This window comes from Limulus polyphemus, unplaced genomic scaffold (assembly GCF_000517525.1).
Source record: "Limulus polyphemus unplaced genomic scaffold, Limulus_polyphemus-2.1.2 Scaffold767, whole genome shotgun sequence".
Lineage (NCBI taxonomy): Eukaryota > Metazoa > Arthropoda > Merostomata > Xiphosura > Limulidae > Limulus > Limulus polyphemus.
The window spans coordinates 91,375-111,632 of NW_013666377.1; the positions used below are offsets into that span (position 1 = coordinate 91,375).

Below are 20,258 nucleotides of genomic sequence, written 5' to 3' on the forward strand. Positions count from 1 at the left end.
CATGCAATGAAGAGTAGAGTAGACAAACTCTAAATAAAACAGTATCCAGACCTAGAAAAATCCAACAACAGAGCCGCCACATCTGTAAAACAAGGGCTGTCAGAATTTAAGATATATTATTCTTTTGCCAATTGTCAAAATAAAAGGCTTTTACTTATACTTCTTAATATTATAAATATATACTGCATTGTTGTTGGGTTTAGTATTCTTCTACAGTAGATGTCTGTGACCTCTTGGCAATAAATTCAACAATAAATGAACAAGTTAAATGTATGTACAACAAATTCTTCACACTATTGATGTTATAGGCATATTATAAACACTATATGCATAGTGCTCTTCTTCTTGTCAAGCATCCACTTTAGGCTATTCAATTACTTTACAGTTTCTGTTGACAAGCTGTACTATCTTCTCTATTACTATCGCACTAGTATTCTGTGTGAGATTCACTTACAATTGTGGTGCGGGTTACTGTAATCGTTTGGTCTTCTTTCTTCTAAATATCCTCTGTCCCTTTTGTCAAAGTGCACTCAGACTGATTCAATTACTTTAGAACCATGCTTTGATGGAATAATTCTTCTTCTTCTTCTTATCTCCTTTTCTATTGTTAGTCTTACTCTATTACATATTAAACATTAGGCATATGTCAATTGTTAGGCCTATCACTTCTACAGTAGTTAACTTCACACCAAACTTTTCCTTGCCTGTAACTTTACTTTCTTCTACTACTGTCTGTCTGCTGTTTCTGCTCGTCTCACACTATTTATATATTTATCACTTAATCATCTGCCTGCCTTCTAGAAATCTCTATTCTCGACATCAAATATTGCACGCGACATTCAATAGTCTTAACATCAATGGCTTATAAACACAACTTCCTACAATCGTCTGCTTTTAACTCTTAGTATAACAAAAATTAAACAATAATAAAATATTCATGACAAGGGCCAAAGAGGAAAGGCATGCCATGGGAGACAAAAAAAATGACTATCATGATCAACAGAAAGCCCTTAATGAAAAATATGAATACCCTCAGCCAAAAAAGTAAAGGGAGGATAATACACAGATAATAGTGGATATTGTAAGAAGTATATGGGAAAATGGAGGTAGGAAAAATTAACCAAAGTATCAGGGTCAGAACCCCACACAGGAAGAATAATTTTAACAGGTACAAGTTTATCTATGGATAGTTGGAACTATTAAAGTAAAAACATGATAGGCCAACGACATGGAGGAAAAGAAATATCGATCCTCCAAATGCAAATGTTATCCAAAGTGACTAGCAAAAAACCCCAATATCTGGGTAAGTAGAAAAACAAAAGAATGATCCAAAGATTAATCCCCTAGGATGGCATGGGTAGAATCTTAAAGAAAACAAAGACAAAATACAACATACCTGATTAATCAAGACTACAAAGGAAGAAGGAAGTCTAGGTAAGACCCCCAAAATAACACATGACAGATAAACATATTCAGGAAGGGGAAAATGGCTGCCCAAAGTCACATCAACCCATTCACACACACACACCTTGTCACTAGTATGACAGGACACTCATCAGGTTATTCAGAATGTTGCCCGATTTATACAGATTATAGCCATCACATAAGCAGCCAATAACTATGAGACTTACACCACACACATGGTTGGTAAAAATCTGCTGTAGCAGGAACAGCAGAACAAAAAATAGAAAAGGGAGAGTAGATAATGCAACTCTCCACAAAAAAAATGGAAAAATGACACTAACTGAATTAGAAAAATACCCGAAAGTAAAAATGTGTGGAAAAACAAATATGTCTGCACAATAAGACTGCCAATCAAAAAGTGGTTAACAAGTGCATGATTAGAGAGGGCACTAGTTATGATAGAAGTAGTGTCGCTCTCCCATTGATGGAGGGTTGCTGCATAATCCTTTACATGTTGATATGCAGAAGAAAGTAGGAGTTGTAAGGCTAGTGGCAGGCGAAAGGTTTGTGCTGATAGAGGGCTGTACTAGCCGAGAAAGCTTTTTTTGTAAGAGTAGGCAAGATAGCATATCAGAATCCATTTTAAGTCAAATTTATTCATATAATAAAGAAGTTTAACTAAATTTTGAATTTAACTGTATAAAAGGTCATAATATGAGCACTTTGACCTACCCATAATGAGAGAGTTAAACAACTAGTGTAAGATATCTTGCTCTAAAGGAAACAAAAACACTGAAATGTCTATAGAGGTACAAAATTTTTGGAGAACTTGTGATATAGTAAATTAGAGGAAATGCATACAGGAAAAGATGTTTTAATCTTGAGACAGGGAATCAACTATGCAAATGAAAATTTTAAAACTCTAATTCCAAGTATCAGCAAAGGTATTAAATACAGGGTGACTGAACACTTGATAAAAATGTCAAAGCACAATGGGTTAGAGTGACTACTTAGTTAACAAAAATTCTGTGTGAATAGAATACAGTATGATACACCATACGAATCATTACTCCAGTATATGGCAAGTTGACAAATGATGAATAGACTCTGCATACAAGATATGAGACACCTATAGCTTCCAGACAGAAAATCCTAAAATGTATCCCCTATCCAATTGTTGATAATAGAAATAATTCTCAATTTCTGACCAAACATGTAAATTACTAAGTTGAAAATGTAAAAACCATATAATAATAATAAAACTCTATGGAATAGCATGACAAAAATCTATCCTAGCAACAGAGGTGAAAATCAAAATGTAATCAGATATTCAGACATAAGTAAGCAGGTAGGATATACTCATTTGTCAGAAACACTTCCAACTGAAACCGATTAATCTAGTGTGACATGTGAGGCAAAGAGAACACACACAAACATTTCGAAATTGGGTGGGAGAAAAGCCCAGAAGAACTTTATGGTAAAGGAGAATTCTTGTAAAAGAGATAAACTTTATAAATATTTGATTCATTTACATAAATGTAAAGTTTATATGAATTTGACACTGATACTAATAGAAAGGTGTAATGTATTTCCATAAACGTGGAACTGAGGATTGTCATCGATTGCTAATTACATAAGCTATTATGCTAATAAACATAAGCTTCAAAAAGCTCAAAATTATGAAGTTCAAGTCTGTTTGTATTTGACAAACACTAAATTTTCAATTAACTCAAAAATAACAGATCATATAGATAAAAAATAGTATGTTAACAAAAAAATCAACAACTATATAAAACAGCAATCAGATATGTTAAATTAGTAAACATATGGAATAATTGGATTATCAACAGCTAACTATGTGTAGTGTTAATGTTTTACATTTCAATGAAACCTCTCATACCTCCATTTACATTATCATCACTCTTCTCCATATCTTCAGCGAGAACCACCGTCTCATCATCACAGAGGCGTTTATATACCACATTATGAGAGTTCTCTTGAAAATTATGCTTTGATAACTCACATGGGCAGGATAGATTTTTAACCCATTTCTCCACCCGTTCATTGACAAACATGAAAGCTAGATAAGCTCCATACAAACTCAACAACACCACAGACTCTATCCTGCATAAGACAAAAATACAATTATTTATAAAAAGAAGACCAATAAAAATTAAAAAAGCCATAACATTTATCTCATGTCTAAATTCACAAATCCAAAGAAATATATATGATGCCCGAATAACACATTATATATTATGGAACATAAAACAAAAACGATTGTCACATTACAGTAGGTAGACAATGTAAAGTTTATTATACATCCAGAGCTAAAGGACCAACATAAAATATTGTTCCTTGATCCATGGAACATGTATCCATTTTTCTTCACAAGATCCAAATTTTTCTATAAAGATGACACTAAATATGGTGTTGTAATAATACAATCCACATAGTAGAGAGAAACAATTTAAATGATAAAAATTTTCAAAATCAACTAAACAAGATTTTCTTTTTCATTAAAGTTAAATCGAAAATTTACATGCTAAGCCTAGTGACTTACACAAGCACCAGTTTAAAGCAAATTAAATATCTGTCGCAATTTTTCTGATGGTTTTACACATTTATGAAGCTTTCTGAAGTTTTAAGTGGAATAATGATCAATCTGGTATTTAGTTCATAATCTACGGGTTCATAAAATAACACTAACCTTTTACATCTAATTTGTACTTAAACTTATTTTTAAGTAAAGAGAATGTAAAATAAAATAAAGCTGCAAGGTTTTAGCTTTTCAGTTAATTTCAGCTTACTTTTAGTTTTTGGTGTCGCCACTTTCATAAACCAGAAACAATATTTTCTTTAGATATTATTTTACAGATAACTTAGGTAGTCATCATGATGAACAAACAAAGAGAAAATGTGGAGCAACTGCCTTGTAGAAAAAATCATGGAGGATTAATCTACAAACGTAACACACATGGGAAAAGGACAACATTTCGAAAGAGTTCCACGACATCCACCTTAATCCTCCCAAGTAACATATAAAACTATACATAACCAGCACAACCTAACCTGTATTTGCTTTGGTTGTTTGGCATTTTGCTCAAAGCTACACGAGGGCTATCTTTGGTAGTCACACCTAATTTAGCAATGAAAGACTAGAGGGAAGGCAGCTAGTCATCACCACCTACAGCCAACTCTTGGGCTACTCTTTTACCAATGAATAGTGGGATTCACCATCACATTATACCTCCCCAACAGCTTAAAAGGGATGGTGGGATGGGGAATATGAAATACAGAAGTCTTATGGAACGTCACCCTTTTCTATCTGTTCTATTTTTGTAAATAGTTCCCCAAGATTTTTTCCAAAAGTGATCAATACTATCTTTAGTTCTTTGTTGAAGAAAATATTAAAAGTAATGCCATATCACTTGAGAAAAAGTGGTAAATAGCTTCTAAGCTATAGGACTTAGCCCTAACATTTTTTAAACAAAGATCAAAAGTGTGTTTTATTAAACATAATATTTCTTAATTACAAATGCATCATTATTATATTCTGGATGGGATTTAGTCAGAATCTGCTCACCACTGTAACCAATAAATTCCTAGAAGTTAGATGAATATTCATTGCATATTTAAAAATAACTGGCGACCAAAAAAAAAACAAAAAATAGATATACTTTAAAACAAAACTTAAAGTTTCTTTTGAGATCAACTATATACATGTTACTACAGTTGTACAATTCAAAGCAGTTAACTCAGCAATTTAATTATAAGACATCTATAAGTAAGTGATAAAATAGATATTTGTATGAATTACTTACCAGGAAACTTCTTCATTATAAATAGTCCATAACAGGGTAAAGATACTTATAAGATAGAAAAAGCAATCTCGAAATAATGGCCACCAATTCAGATAAATCTCCTGCCACAAGAAATTTATTTCACATTAGTACCCTTTAACCACAATACCCTGCCCAAGAAACATGTATGAAAGCTAAAAAAACAGTACAATGTTCTTAATTATAATTTTGTGAGACTAAAAAACAAGTAAGACCACAAAACAAGTTATATCACAGTTTAAGATATATCATGACTTGAGAACTTTCACATTGTGAACATTTTTTGACACTATGATAAAATAAATTCTCTTTTATACGGACAAAATTCTTATGCTTCCAGATAAGTAGTTATTTAGAAAGTACCTACCACACACTTTTAATGTTTCATGTACATTAATCATAAAGATTCTACATTTAGCTTCACAAATTTAAAACTTCTAGTCAGTTGATTACTCTATTACTCTTTTTCAGAAATTAATAGAACAGTAACTGTGATCATCAACAGTTATTGTTGCTTTTGGTTATATCATAGTACATACTCATATATATATATATATATTAGAAATAACAGTAAAATATAGATGTATTTTATATATTATAAAAATCTGCAAAGCATGAAAACTGAAGTATTATTAGACAGTAATTTATTCAGAAAAGATAGAAAGTATAATTCAGACCCCATCTCTAACACAAGTAAGTATAACAATGAATGCTAGTAATTGTATGCTTCAGCTGTAACTGCAACGTATGGTTAGATAATAAACCAAACAAAGAAAAATTGTTCTTTGGCTTACTATGAGGACACTAACAGTATAAGGTCTTTCATACATGCTATCTATACATTCTTGAATAATGCAAGGTGAATTTACTTTAACCTTTCACAAATGTTGCCTATCTTGAATAATGCAAGGTGAATTTACTTTAACCTTTCACAAATGTTGCCTATCGGTCCCACTGTTTATTTACATGTAAAGAAATCTAAAATATTTTCAGTACCTCAGTATTACAAATTTATAATCAAACTTGAAATATATTTAAGTTTTATTATAAATCATATCCTATAAATTAAAAACAAAAACAGTACATGCAGAAGGAAAAAAAAATGCTATATTAACATACAATTTATCAAGTTTGACTAACTTTTGAAGGCACTAGCAAATGGTAGGTAGTTATTTTTTCCACAGAAACAAATTCAAGACTGCTACTAGCAACATTATTTCTTATCTGAAATTAACTATAACTGTGTCACAGTTTGTTATTTCACGTATTTAATGTTAATAACTATGTATATACCATATTTATAAGTATAAATCTTCTGTGTGTTGTGTTTGCTTTACAAATGTTTTGGACTGTCAAACCCCCATTTTAATTACATGTAATAGTGCTCTTATTTTACCTGTTTCACAAAAGCTAAAAAGATGCTCGACTTGGGAGGAAAATGGTTCATGTATATCATGAGTACTTGAATTGATTAAATTTTACAGTACTCCACTGCTGACAGTCATGCTATAGTTAAAAAGCATATTATTATTAAAAGTTACTGTTTAAATACTGAAGGCTGGTGAAGAAAAAGAAGCCAAAAGGCCTAAAATGTGTGTTAATCACTGACAAATTAAGAGGAATATGGAAAGAAATACATCTGCAGTTTATGTTAATTCTATATTATTATTACCTCCAATGAACTACTTCAGAAAAGTATTTTGTTGCCAGCAGAACTACACTGCAGCAAAAGCCAGGTGGTGAAAGTGTAGTCAGCTGGATCCCTGGTACAAACACTACCCAAGTCAGAGAGTATACATGCAAGTTTTTCAAAGTGAAAAAATACCCCTTTCTATTTAATTTTTGCTCAAAATTGACTACCTTTATCACTAAAATGTCAATTGTTTTAAAAAATAAACCCATTTGTTAAAAAATTCCAACATTTTAATAAAAGATATCACTAAGCTTGATTGTAGCTCTATCTCCTTTCTGCTATCGCTGTTTACACATATAGCATACACAATATCTTACAAGTTTAACTGTCAAAAGGATAATGCATTTAGGATTATCTTGTACAGAGAACTCAAACACATGTAGAAAATTACTTCTCTTGGTAAACTAACACTCAAAGTTTCCTGTTTATATGCTGAATTAATTAATTTCAAAGAACTAGTTGTTTAAATTGGTTTTTGGTGATGAAGAAACAGTACAACGATATTGTCTTTTAATTTTCAACTGACAACAAATAAGCTTCAGTTAAGCACAAAACATGCATATAAAATTAAGTAAGAACAAAGGACAAATATCCAACAAAAGCAGACACCTTTATTCATTACTCACTGAACATAAGATGTAACATAATTTCCAAATCTGAACTAAAACTTCAAGCCAGGTGACTGTCAAGAACCCAACACTGACTTATCAAAACAAAATAATCCAAGATTGACCCAAATATTAGCAGGCATGACTAGTAAACTACATAATCATAAACAAAAAACTGATGATGACAATAGAACAGTTGTCCAAACTTCGTTTTTGTTACTAGTTAATTCTTAATAGTTTTAAATGGTTAAAAATAAAAATAAATCATATTAGAATTTCATGAACTCCTAGGAACAATCATTAGGCCTCAGATATGGCATTGGGTAGCTGCTTAAATGATACCCTTTTCTGCAATTGAAATCAGTGTTGGAAAAAAAATATCCCTTTCTTTTTTATGATTTTGCAGACATGAAAAATTGGCAAAAAAAACATCTTTTCTGCAAGATTTAGAATGCACATGTGTACTCACTGACTCGGAAGTGCAGCTACCAGGGCTGGCCCATCTGCTAAGTACTTTGGCCATCAATCAAATGAGTTGAAGCTGCAATCTTGTTATCCTCATTTTCCAACACTTAGTCTGGGTATATCATGCAGGTCAAATGGGATCACAAAACTAGCAAGGCACCAGCATATCAAACAATCTTGTAATAAATAATTATAGTAACCTTCTGCTCAAAATCTTGCAATATAAAGGATTAAACTGCATGTAACATGGGTATTGATACTCAAAAGTAAGAATCTGTGAATCATCCTTCTGAAATGTATAGTAGACATTTTTTTTTAGTGCCTTGCAATAATTACTAGCAAAATTCCAACACAACCAGCAATTTGCTAGCTTTAATTTCAAGCCCCATATATTGTATGCACTTATGATTTTAGAACATTTTATATACATACATTTAATTGTTTTTTAAGTTACAACAAATGGTTTTGATAAATTGCATATTACAAAAAATTAGACCATGCAAGAAAAGAAAAAAAAATATCTGAAAGATGATGTAGTTAGTGATGTTCTGACACAAAAAGAACTGATATGTGAAAATGAAATAAAAAGCATGAAATACTCAGTTTCAACCACTAGTAAAATGTAACATACATAAGATGAAAACTTATGGTATTACGTTGCAAAGTTAGGAAGAACAATAGAAATAGAAAAGTCAGTAATAGGTAAAGAATCGAAACTTGACTGAGTGTAAGTTATTATAAATCAAAAACGGAACTCAAAAAAAATCATGCTCGTGGGTATCTGGGAACATACACCAATAGTTATGTTGTAATGCAAACTTTAAAACCACAATTAATTTTTACACCAAGTATAACACGTGCAAGTTGTTTCTTCACAAAAAAAAATAATACATACACTTCTACTTTATATTTTGAAGAGAAGCATTCCCACAAACAAATGCTTCATTGTTCTTCACCAAGTTTAGATAGTATAACTCAAAGTAATCAATAAAAGAGGCATACCCTTCCAGCAAAAAGTCCACAGATGCTGATGACAAATGCTATGTTGTATACAGCTGATCCAACAACTGTACCAATACCAATGTCGTCCTAGGTTTATAAGGAAGACAAAAATATCTTTACCAAGTTGAGAAACATTGTTCAATGAATCTAATATACCATTTGATTTTGAATGAATAGTGGTACTTCAGATTAGTTCTTGAGGAAATAGCACTTTTGTCTTCAGAATACTTTTGACAAATTGAGAAAAATTCAGCTACAAAATGATTGAAAAATGTTTAGAAAAACTAATTTCACTAAACAAAATGTAATTTTAAAAAAAATGCATTAAAAGTAAAATTAACTCCAACAATATTGCAACATAATATCATTTTCTAAACTTCTGTTAAAGTTATGAATTGTAAAAGCTTTGAACATTGGAATTAATCAAACATCATTAAAATACATTTATGCCATTCAAATATGTTTTCATACTAGCAACTGGACACACAAAAATTAAAATAATTAAGGAAACTTAACAGGTGTATGTTATCACTGATGCAATGTACATGCAGGAAACATATAGTCTGTTTCATTAGTGTATCTGTTACACCTGACATCTACAATAAAACAAAACTCTATTTATACTATTCAAAGCTGTTTTCATACAAACAACTGGACACACAAAAATAATAAAGGAAACTTAACATGTGTATGTTATTACTGATGCAATGTACATGCAGGAAACATATAGTCTGTTTCATTAGTGTATCTGTTACACCTGACATCTACAATAAAACAAAACTATTTATACTGTTCAAAGCTGTTTTCATACAAACAACTGGACAGTACATGTAGAAATATAATATACACTTGTACCATTTATGACTTGGGAATACAATTTGAACTATAAGTAAAATAGACAATTCTCTGTAGAGCAAACAACATAATATATCATTTGATAGACTGAAACTTTGACTTTTTATTGGTTTTAAATAATATAACATTAAATGTCAATATGTAAAAAAGAGGATGTGACAAGCAGGCATGGCAAGAGGGGTCTGATTTTCAATTTTATAGCTCTGAAATCAAATAAGTTTGAAAGCCATAAAAATGAACAAAGCCTGAACAATGAGAATATTATAATGAGTAATTCATGCTAAGTTTCATACTTTTCAGAAGAGTGGTAAATAAATTAGAGAAGAGGGATTACCTAGAAAGCAAATGTCACAATTTCATACTTGGGGAAATTCAGGATTTTGTTTTATTGTATTGGCTTATAAAATTAAGAACTTAAAACATATAATAATAAAATTTGAATTATTATCTACATTTTTATGCCAAGTTTATTTGTATATCATGATAAGAAAGCAGTTTAATTCAATTTTGAATGTAACTCAGTGAAACTTATGATATGCAGAAAAGGATACCTATAGCAAGAGGGTCAAATACATCACATCAGATATGTCATTTCTGTATTACTTGTTTAGTTAAATGTTCGTTGGTATTTAAATAAAATTGTATGAACGTCAGTAACCTTTTTTTAAACTCACCTTAGCAACAAAAACACCTATAACAGCTGTTGCTAGTTCTGGAGCTGAGCTGCCAGCTGCCATGAAAGTTGCCCCAGCAACATCAGATTTCATTTTAAACACTGTCATTAAAAATACATATATATTAAAATAAAAAAATTTAGATTAATGGTATTTCATTAATTCTTTTATATATATATATATTCTATGATTTTATAAACTGTAGTTAAAGAATAATGCACAATGTTATAACTGAAATAGAGATAACTTGTCACAAGAAACATTCATAAATGCAAGGATAATGGACATATACTCTGAAGACTATAAGGCAAAAAAAACTAACGTATGTACTCAACAGAACATTTTTACCTATGCTTGTCATACTTTATGCAAAGTACTCATCAGTCAAGTTCACTTGAAAAGCAGATATTCATTGTTTCTATTTAAATCTCCAATAAAAAATAGCTGCATACCTTCACACATTTTCTCTACAGCTGACATAAAGTATTTATCACAAACTATAGCCAAGCCAAGGAACATATACAGAGCAACAAAAATGTGTAATGCTAATCCTCCTGCCCTTCGTACTTCATATCTCATAAGGGGTTGAGGAAATTGTTCAATTCCAGGTGGAGTGCAGTTGGTACTAGAAATTTCCAACAGATGACGCAATGGCTTGGCTACAATAATTAAAAAATAATAACATTTAAAATGTACGGCGTGTACATAAGAAGTCTTAAAGCATTCTATGTGATCTGTATGAATATTTAAATGCCTGTAGAATCTATGAAACTTCTACTGATTGAAATAAAAACAGACAATATGAATTTTAAAAAAATCTGAATTTACTCATACCAAAGTCTCAAACTTTATTAAAGGTATATATTTTCATAACACTTGGACTATTCATTACTTCAAACAGTTAAAACAGAGAGGCAAGTGGCACAAGTATAATAAAAAATATACATCTTACATCCATTTCTACTGTATGCTGAAAATGAAGAAAGGGTGGTTTCATCTGTGATTAAAACATGATTCAAACAGAAGAACAAAACTAATCCCATACAGCAGAAAGCGACACCCGCTGTGTAGATACTTATTATGGCCAAGATAGCATCTTCATGCTGTCTTCTTCTCATTTCCTGTTAAATGAAATTTCATTCTTATACATTTACACAAATAACATTAACAGACAACTTTTCTACAAGAAATATGGTCAAAACGGACAAATTCTTTTGGATAAAAGAAGTCTACAAAAAAAAACAATGTTTCTTTATTATGAAAAAAGTCATGTATTAAAATTAACTGTATAAACTTTCAATATGGTATATTGTGTAACTTTAAATACATAATAGTTATCCATACAACATAAACTAAATTTGCCGAGATATGCAGTTATTTAAAAAAACTATAATAGTACATATATGTGTATAATGATAGCAAAGAAAAACTAGAAATTCTTCAAATTAAATTAAAAGGTTTTCTGACTTCCAATTATTTTTTTTTTTTGATATCCTGTTAATTAGTAGTAATTAATGCTCTCTAATCAGAGTGATTATCAAATCACAACTTTTCCACAATTGATTATATAAACATAATATTAATGAAATAAAATAAAAAGTACAGCACCTTTATAAATGGTTAAGCAGTTAGCAATAGTGTAGAGGTAGTCTACAATAAGTTAGCTCAAGATCAATGTAAACAAGCCTCAAGTATGTTAATCTAATACCAAATGGCTGAAGCCAATGCTAGTGTTTGTAATATTACACTTGATTAGGCACAGGTTATCTACCTAAGCATTGATGTAATCATTTCAATTATAAATACTTAAAATATTACACAAAGTATCTTTTTTTTTAATGCAAGTTTTGCAATTTCATGACAATGTATGTTGTGCTAATACTTAAAACTATGTCTGCATTGATACATATGCATTCTCTATAAAGATATCAAACTGTTTTAACAGAAAGTTACACAGTGGACTATCTGCCTACCTGCATTTTGTTCACTGAGTGGAACTGAAACCTGGATTTTAACACAATAAGTCCTTAAACTTATGGCTTGACCTCCTAAGGAGAGAGGGGGAAGATATAAAATTAGAACAAGGTCATTAGGTTCTTGTGTTTTGGTGTAAAATTACACTTAAACAAAAAATACTTGTGTATGAATGACAATATTCCACACAGTATTTTACTGCACAATAAACAACTGCAAAAACCAGTCTTTAGATTTACATGGTAATATAAATGTTATCATTACCCTTTGAAGTTTGCTTTCTTACAGAAATTTGGTGTTTCTTTAAAACGCTTAAGTACAGAGTGAAACAAGAATTATCAACCAATAACAGATAAGCAATAAATATTACAGTTATAATCTCATTGTATTTAGAACTTGGTTATAAATACGACCTTCTTATGTCTACTGAAACACTGCATTAAAAAACAACTAAAGAAAAAACTTTTCAAAAAAGGAAGTAAATGTAGGAATGGCTAATATCAATTCTTCAAAAACAATGCTAAAAGATAGTAGGTATGGCATTTGCATCATCCCTACATAATAGCACAGGCATACTGTGTAATAGAATGTTTACAGACACAAATAGGATAAATTAAACTCAATTGTGATTGATAATACTGTCTGTTGTCTGTGCATGTAACTACTTCGCAGCTTGTGGATGGATCATCACCCAAGTTGGTATGGAAGTTCATTAGGTCCATGTGGAGATGCATACAAATTTTCAGTTTAGTATTTTGCATCTTGCAGTTTTTATGAGCATTTTTTACAGTGATATATAAGGAAAGCAACTTTATGCCTAATTTACTCTCTCAACACAGGGTCGATCAATTTGACCGAGTCACGTGACCTTTTGTACTCGTTTAAAGTTGAGATAAATTTGATACTTATAACTCTCTATATATATTGGGCATATCTTCACGAAATTTGGCAGTCTTTCAGTTACTATTACAAGTCTTTCACATATAAAAAGTCATATTTCTTAGTGAAATATTTTTGATAAAATAAAATAAAGAATTATCCATGAATATATAGAGTATTTGTTTGTAATAGTCCATGAGCAAAGTAATTTTCATGTTAAAAGTAAAAATACTTTTCGTCATCTCAAATTTCTTTTGGGTATTCCCTAAAACCTCCTCAATGCATTTCAAAAATTTTTTTTCACTAAATATATTTTATATTTTATTTTCTCTACCCTATCTCAAAATGGGATTGGTAAATTTGACCAAGCATGTAACCATCAAAAGAAAAAAAATTGAAATAAACCTAAATTAACCTTCTTTTCTTTCTAGAATGACTTCAAATTGTAATGTGAAACTACTTTTGTTTATCCTAAGTACCTCTAAGTTCGTAACATTATACATCTATTTATAATTAAATTTTATTACCCTTTTTATTGCCATTTGAATTGTATCTAACTACTTTCCACACCATCATAAGTTATAAATCACTCGGAAAACTTGCAGCTCACGTTATACTATCGAATTACATTATCCACGAGCTGCTTGTGTGCATGCCTTGTGAACCATTTTAATTATATTATTATTATTACTTATTTTACCTAATCTAGTCTTAAATAACTTAAAAAGATCCACACTTTTAATTTGTTACTTTTATAATAATAAATAAAGAATAACTATGAAAAACAAGAAATAAAGTACTTACCCAATATTCTTTTTTTCTTGCTCTCGATTGTTGAGGAGAGTTAAGCCTGATTTTTTTTAGTGATTATAGTAAAGCACTTAACAATTTTTATTTAATTAAATAATGCCCCAAAGAATACAGACTAATAACATGCAAAAAAGTAGACAAATGCACTTACTTCTAAAAAACTTTCCTGGCTTTCTAACTATGTGACAAGAGCCGTTACAAATTCATCCAAGCTAGTCGTTAACTTTCACTCTGGAACAATGTCGCTACTCTGAGTGAAACTGATGGTTATCTGTTCAGAACACAACGTTATACAACATGCCATTTAATAGATGAAAACCTTGACTTTCTATTGGTTATATGTAATATATAATGAAACATAAGAGAGAACTATCAACGAATTGTGAAAGAGAGGATGTGACAGGTGGGTGTGGCAGGAGGGGTCTGATTTTCTATTTGATAGCTCTGTAACCAAACAAAATCGAAGGAGGGGTCTGATTTTCTATTTGATAGCTCTGTAACCAAACAAAATCGAAGGCTATAAAAATTATGGTCTGTTTGAGCAATAACGATTTTATAGTGTATTTTACGTTTAATTTTGTACATTATCGAGGGGTCATGGATAAAATAAGGATGATGACATGCTAAGAAAAAATGTGTCACACTAGTGGAAATTCAGGATTTTCTTATGTATTTCCTTGTATAATTAAGAACTTAAAACTTGTATACTATTAAAATATGGATTATTAGCTAAGATTTTATACTATTCTAATTGGTATAACATAAACAAAAAGTAGTATAATAAAATTTTGAATGTAAGACACTAAAACCTTGTGTCATGCACAGTAAAAGGGTATTAAGATAACCTTTCATTAATCATGAATTTACATAACTTCTGTCCCTACTATTTTGTTTGCACTGTTTTTGAAGAATTAATATTAGCCATGCCTATATTTACTTCCTTTTATTTAAAAGATTTTTTTTCTATACTTGTTTTTTTTTTTTATGCAGTGTTTCAACAGACATAGAAAGGTAGTATTTATAACCAAGTTCTAAATACAACAAGGTTCCAACTGTAATATTTATTGTTTATCTATTATTGGCTGGTAATTCCTGTACTTAAGCTTTTTAAAGTGGTAATGATAACATCGTTTACACTAGAATTATAATTTTTTTAAATTACTACTAGTTATTAATAATGCTTATAAAAGCAGATACTCCATTTGAATCTACGTCACCTCAGTGAAATTGTCTGACATCATTGTTTTGGTTTTTGAATTATCATGTAATTAAAAAAAATGCAGAAGAAAGAAGAAAAAGAAATTCAATCTTTTTACTGTGATATTTAAAGAAACAAGTAAAAAGTATGTCCAACAGCATTTAAACAAATATTCATACAATAGCTATACAGACAGTTTTATACAATTAAAAATGCTCAAACCACACTCCCCGCATACACACAGCATAGCAAAAACTTACAATAATACAAGAAAGTGATCTATAGTTAAAGGAAGCTTGTTTTACTACAAATATTTCATATGTTATGAAAGACAACTACAGGTAGAAATAGATTTCTGAGTTCTAGTATACTTGATCTGGTCTCAGTTTTTATTACTATATAACTGATGATGGGACAATTTGCATGTTGTTTGGTAACATGAGTATGGTACAAAGCTTTAGAACAGTAATAGCATCATAATGGAAGACTGTTGAGCAAATATAGTGGTAATGGGAATAAAACCTGAGACCCCTCAAAATCACAAAGCATCCTACCACACGTGTCTGTTATGTTTGTTTGCTTATAGTTAGGCACAAAGCTACACAATGGATTATTTGTGTTGTGCCCACCACAAATATTGAAACCTGGTATTTAGCATTATAAGTCTTCGGAATTAGTGCTGAGCCACTGGGGAAGAGGAACCACCCATTATGTAACTTTCTGCTTAACAATAAACATACATAATAAGAATACTTCATATACTTGGATATTTGGAACAACTGAAAACAGAAAATTTAACTCATTTTGATTAATTGATTCTTGAAATAACAACAACTAATTTTAACTAGTTGATTATTTTTGTGAGAATTGGTTTAATTTTAATTTCGATTAATTGGCTATTGGAATAATCAAAAACGGTAATAATCAGGAACATTAATTTCTATTGGTTGATTGTTTTCGTGAAATTAATTTATTAGTCAAAATAAATATATAAACTCTGACCACTAGTGATTTTTTGCTTACTTTCTATTTTTGTATTTCCTGACCAATGTGGGTATCTAAACTGCATATCTACAACAGAACATACACCCATATGGCTCTATTAAATGATTTCCATTCTGCATTGGAGTCCCTATCTAAAATATCAGAATAGAATTCAGTATCATGAATTATTTTAATACCCTGTCTCTGCACTATTTCCATTATGTTGATATCCTTCTGGGCCAAAATTAAAAACAGTAAAAAGTTCTAAACAAGATTAAAATAAGTTTCTTACTCTTAAAAGTCAACTATACATAAATAGTTTGCAGAATTTAATAGTTCTTATCACCACAGTAAATTAAAGACTTCAAACCTTTGTCACATATAAATCTGTCACTTTTTCTTCAATAAGCATTCTTCAAGAAGTAAAAGTTGGCTATATGACTGACAATATGGCCCTGATCACTTTATGAGTTATTTTGTAATAACATTCTGTGGTTAAGCAACCTTACCTGAAACCTTTACTTTTACATGCATAGATGATGATGAGGTATAAAAGTGCTGTTTCATTACAAGTCTAACCAGTCTAATGATGTAAATAAATCATGTAGTGTAAAAGTAAGCTAGTTCTTTATTGTATAATATGTTTATTCCAATGTTGCCTTATGCTAATATCAGTAACAAAAAGCCTCTTATCCCCCAGATCAACAAATGTTTTGTATATCATTTTGTTGGGAACTTAATTTTTAGTAGTAGTATACATAAATATATGGGTGGGATGGGCTAAGGATTCTTTTAGGTGTCTGTGACTTGTTGGTGATAAATTTGACAATGAACAAACAGCAAGAACTCCACTTGTTTTTCAAATAATATATGTATACGAAACAAGTTAAATGTATGTACAAAATTCTTTACACTATACAGTTCTCTATACAGTCAAAAGTTCACTTAGGCCAATTCAATAGCTTTAGAATTCAGTTGACAAGCTGAACTATTTTTCTCTACTTTTATTGCAATTGAATCCATATATAATTAACTTACATTGTCATGTGAGTTACTGCAGTTGTATCTTGAAGTTCCAATAATAATCCACTTTTCGTACTTCCAATAATTGTCTGCCTTTCATTAAAGTCCACACAGGTGGGTTCAATTAGTTTAAAACACCTTTTGACAATACAAATTATTCTCCTTATCTCTTTCAAACTGTTAATCTAACTCTAACATATCAACCATTATGCCAATCATTCCCACGATGGTTAACTTCTTTTTTTTAACTTTTCTCTAACCAAAGTTCTCTTTCACATTACTTTACTTTTACTCTTGATTTACTTGTCTGATTATAGCTATTTATACGTCTGTCACTTAGGTCTTCTAGAAATCTCCATAGCTTCGACATCAATGGATTGCACACAACGTTCAACAGCCTCAACATCAATGAATTACAAACACAAAATAAATTAATTAATAACACTATCATACTGAACAGTCTTTTATATCTGACACATTCAATGCCTGTAGGGCCAACATACTGTATTGTTTTGAGTAGTGTTTGTATGTTACAAACATTAAGCGTGTAAAAAAACTGGTCAAACATTTTTGGGTGAAATCATTCATTTTTTATGTGAAATCTATAGTGTAACCCATCAATAATTAGTGGAGTCTACTGCAATAATGATAGTATTTTTACTTAAATTTTTTCGTGTGACTCTTAACAAAGTCATGGACCCATTTGGTGCATAAGCAGCTTTTAGGAAAATGCATATAAAAAGTTTATCAGTAATTCTAGGGTTAACTGATATAAACTACACTTACAAAATATATCTACAGTCGCTTCCTGTTCAGAACACATGCACAGATCAAAGACTGCTAAGTTGTGGCCTCTTCAGATTGTCATTGAAAATAATTACATGTGCCGTGTACAAGTAACTGCAACCTGCAAAAAATTAGATTATTGTTAATAACACTATCTTACACATACTATTAATAGACATAAATTACACTAGCACAAAATTTATGGCTTTTATTGTATATTAGTATTTATGTTTTACTTTCATATGCTATTTTTTATATTATAGAAGTGATTAAGCTCCTGCCATCCGACCTTTGCATTATTTTCACCAAGTAATGTAATAAAAGAACCTGCCGAATGAAACAAGTGATAGAACACATTACAACATTGTATTTATCTTTTACAGCTGAGCTAAACCAACACTAATACAGGATCTATGTAATGGTACTGAATGCAGGAACTATTTTGCAGTGAGGGTTTACTTCTTTAAGTATTTCTTCAATAAATCTCAAGTACAAAAATTTTGTGAGTAACAAAAATCTATTCACTGTAGTAAGATAATTATAAGATTTTTTAAAGGCATGTATTTCAATAAACAGCAGTATGCATACACAACAAACACAACTATGCAGACAAATGTACAAGCTGAATTACCACTACAACAATAAATCATTTAATAACGAACCTTTTGATGCAATACTTTTTAATGCTGTCTGTGAATGTATATATATTTTCTCTGTATATTTAATTTTTAAAACCAGGTAAAATCAAGTAAAGACCTTGAAAATTTAGTGAAGAATTAAAAATATTACACTTATTATCTGTTCATCATCTGTAGACAATTATTTGAATATAATCGGTAAGTAAAACATGCGACACTGAAAGCATACGCATTTTCATACTGTAGTTGTAAGCTGAGTAACAATGATTTGTTTACTCACTATTTGGTTAAGTTAATATTTTGATTGACAGGGCTAGCAATTTGATTAAAAATTGTTGTAAATGGCTTCTTTTTAAGATTATTTTCCTTAATACTGTAATGATTAAACACAAATGTACATGGTCCCAATTCCAAATTCATATAAATTGCTCTCATGTTGCAACATCATTAACGAAAATACATTCTCTATTTTCAGGAAAAATAAAACTTTGGGGTTCATAATCACAATTTACCAAACCTACACTGTTGAACAAAAAATAAAATGAATCTACTTAGCTGTGACAATCTAAGGAGAAACATTTGAGGAAAACTATTCAATGTTTCACCTGGAAGAATGAACAGATATAACAGTATAATAATTTACAATATCAACATTTTAATTCTCCTGGTCATAAATTTGAAGACTTTCTTGTTCAACCAATAGAATGCGTTGAATGTGATGATTATTAACAATAACAGCATTCTCAAGTTATTCTGTACTCCTAAACTCTACAGGGCATCTCCTAAATAAAAAATCATAAGTGGAGCCAAAAAAAAAGCCATCACCAAAGATTTATCCACTGTATTGGTAAGGCCTTTAGTACATCAAAGAACATTTGATGAAAATATTAATGCACATATAACTATCAAAACATTTGGTTTCAGCAACTTTATATAATATAATATATACATATAATCAACAGAAGAATGTACAAAAATTATGAGTCTAAACAGTTAAGAAACTAGCTTGTTATTAATTAATCTTTTGTGTGGTATGTAACCAATGAAAGAGACAAGTCATTAACTGCTAGAGCCCCTACTATCTATTTACTGTGCTTCTTTCAAGTTTTAGGATGTGTGTATCTGGGATTGAGATGAAGAAGATTGGTATAATGTTTTATTAACTCTTTCATCATGGGCTTGGTCTCTAGGACTGACCTCGTTACCATTTTTTGCTTGTTATAGTTTTCATGCTATAACTTTTAAATTAGTACGCAACTGTTAATGAAATTTGGCAGATTATCAGTAAACATTACAATGCTTTCATACGCAAAATATTAATTTTTTATATTAAGCCTTAAGGTTTGTAAAGCAATTTTTTTCTCGTGCCTTTTTTTCTTTTCACATGATGCCTATCTATCATGCAAAGTAATTTTCATTTTAA

At 30.3% G+C, this 20,258-nt stretch overlaps 1 protein-coding gene across 2 annotated transcripts in view; it reads right to left on the bottom strand.

The window, feature by feature from the left end:
* Positions 1–20,258, bottom strand: part of LOC106460419 (probable sodium/potassium/calcium exchanger CG1090) — a 47,746-nt gene that overhangs the window by 21,553 nt on the left and 5,935 nt on the right. The window contains exons 2-9 of one of the 2 annotated variants that reach the window (XM_022387130.1): positions 18,198–18,318; positions 12,517–12,591; positions 11,496–11,664; positions 10,996–11,202; positions 10,544–10,644; positions 9,015–9,101; positions 5,229–5,329; positions 3,305–3,528 (exon numbers count right to left, since the gene is read on the bottom strand). In XM_022387130.1, the coding sequence (XP_022242838.1) occupies positions 3,305–3,528; positions 5,229–5,329; positions 9,015–9,101; positions 10,544–10,644; positions 10,996–11,202; positions 11,496–11,664; positions 12,517–12,522 (895 nt within the window). In that variant the 5' untranslated portion in view covers positions 12,523–12,591; positions 18,198–18,318. The remainder of the gene's footprint in view (positions 1–3,304; positions 3,529–5,228; positions 5,330–9,014; positions 9,102–10,543; positions 10,645–10,995; positions 11,203–11,495; positions 11,665–12,516; positions 12,592–18,197; positions 18,319–20,258) is intronic. The other variant, XM_013920114.2, reaches the window with a different exon arrangement.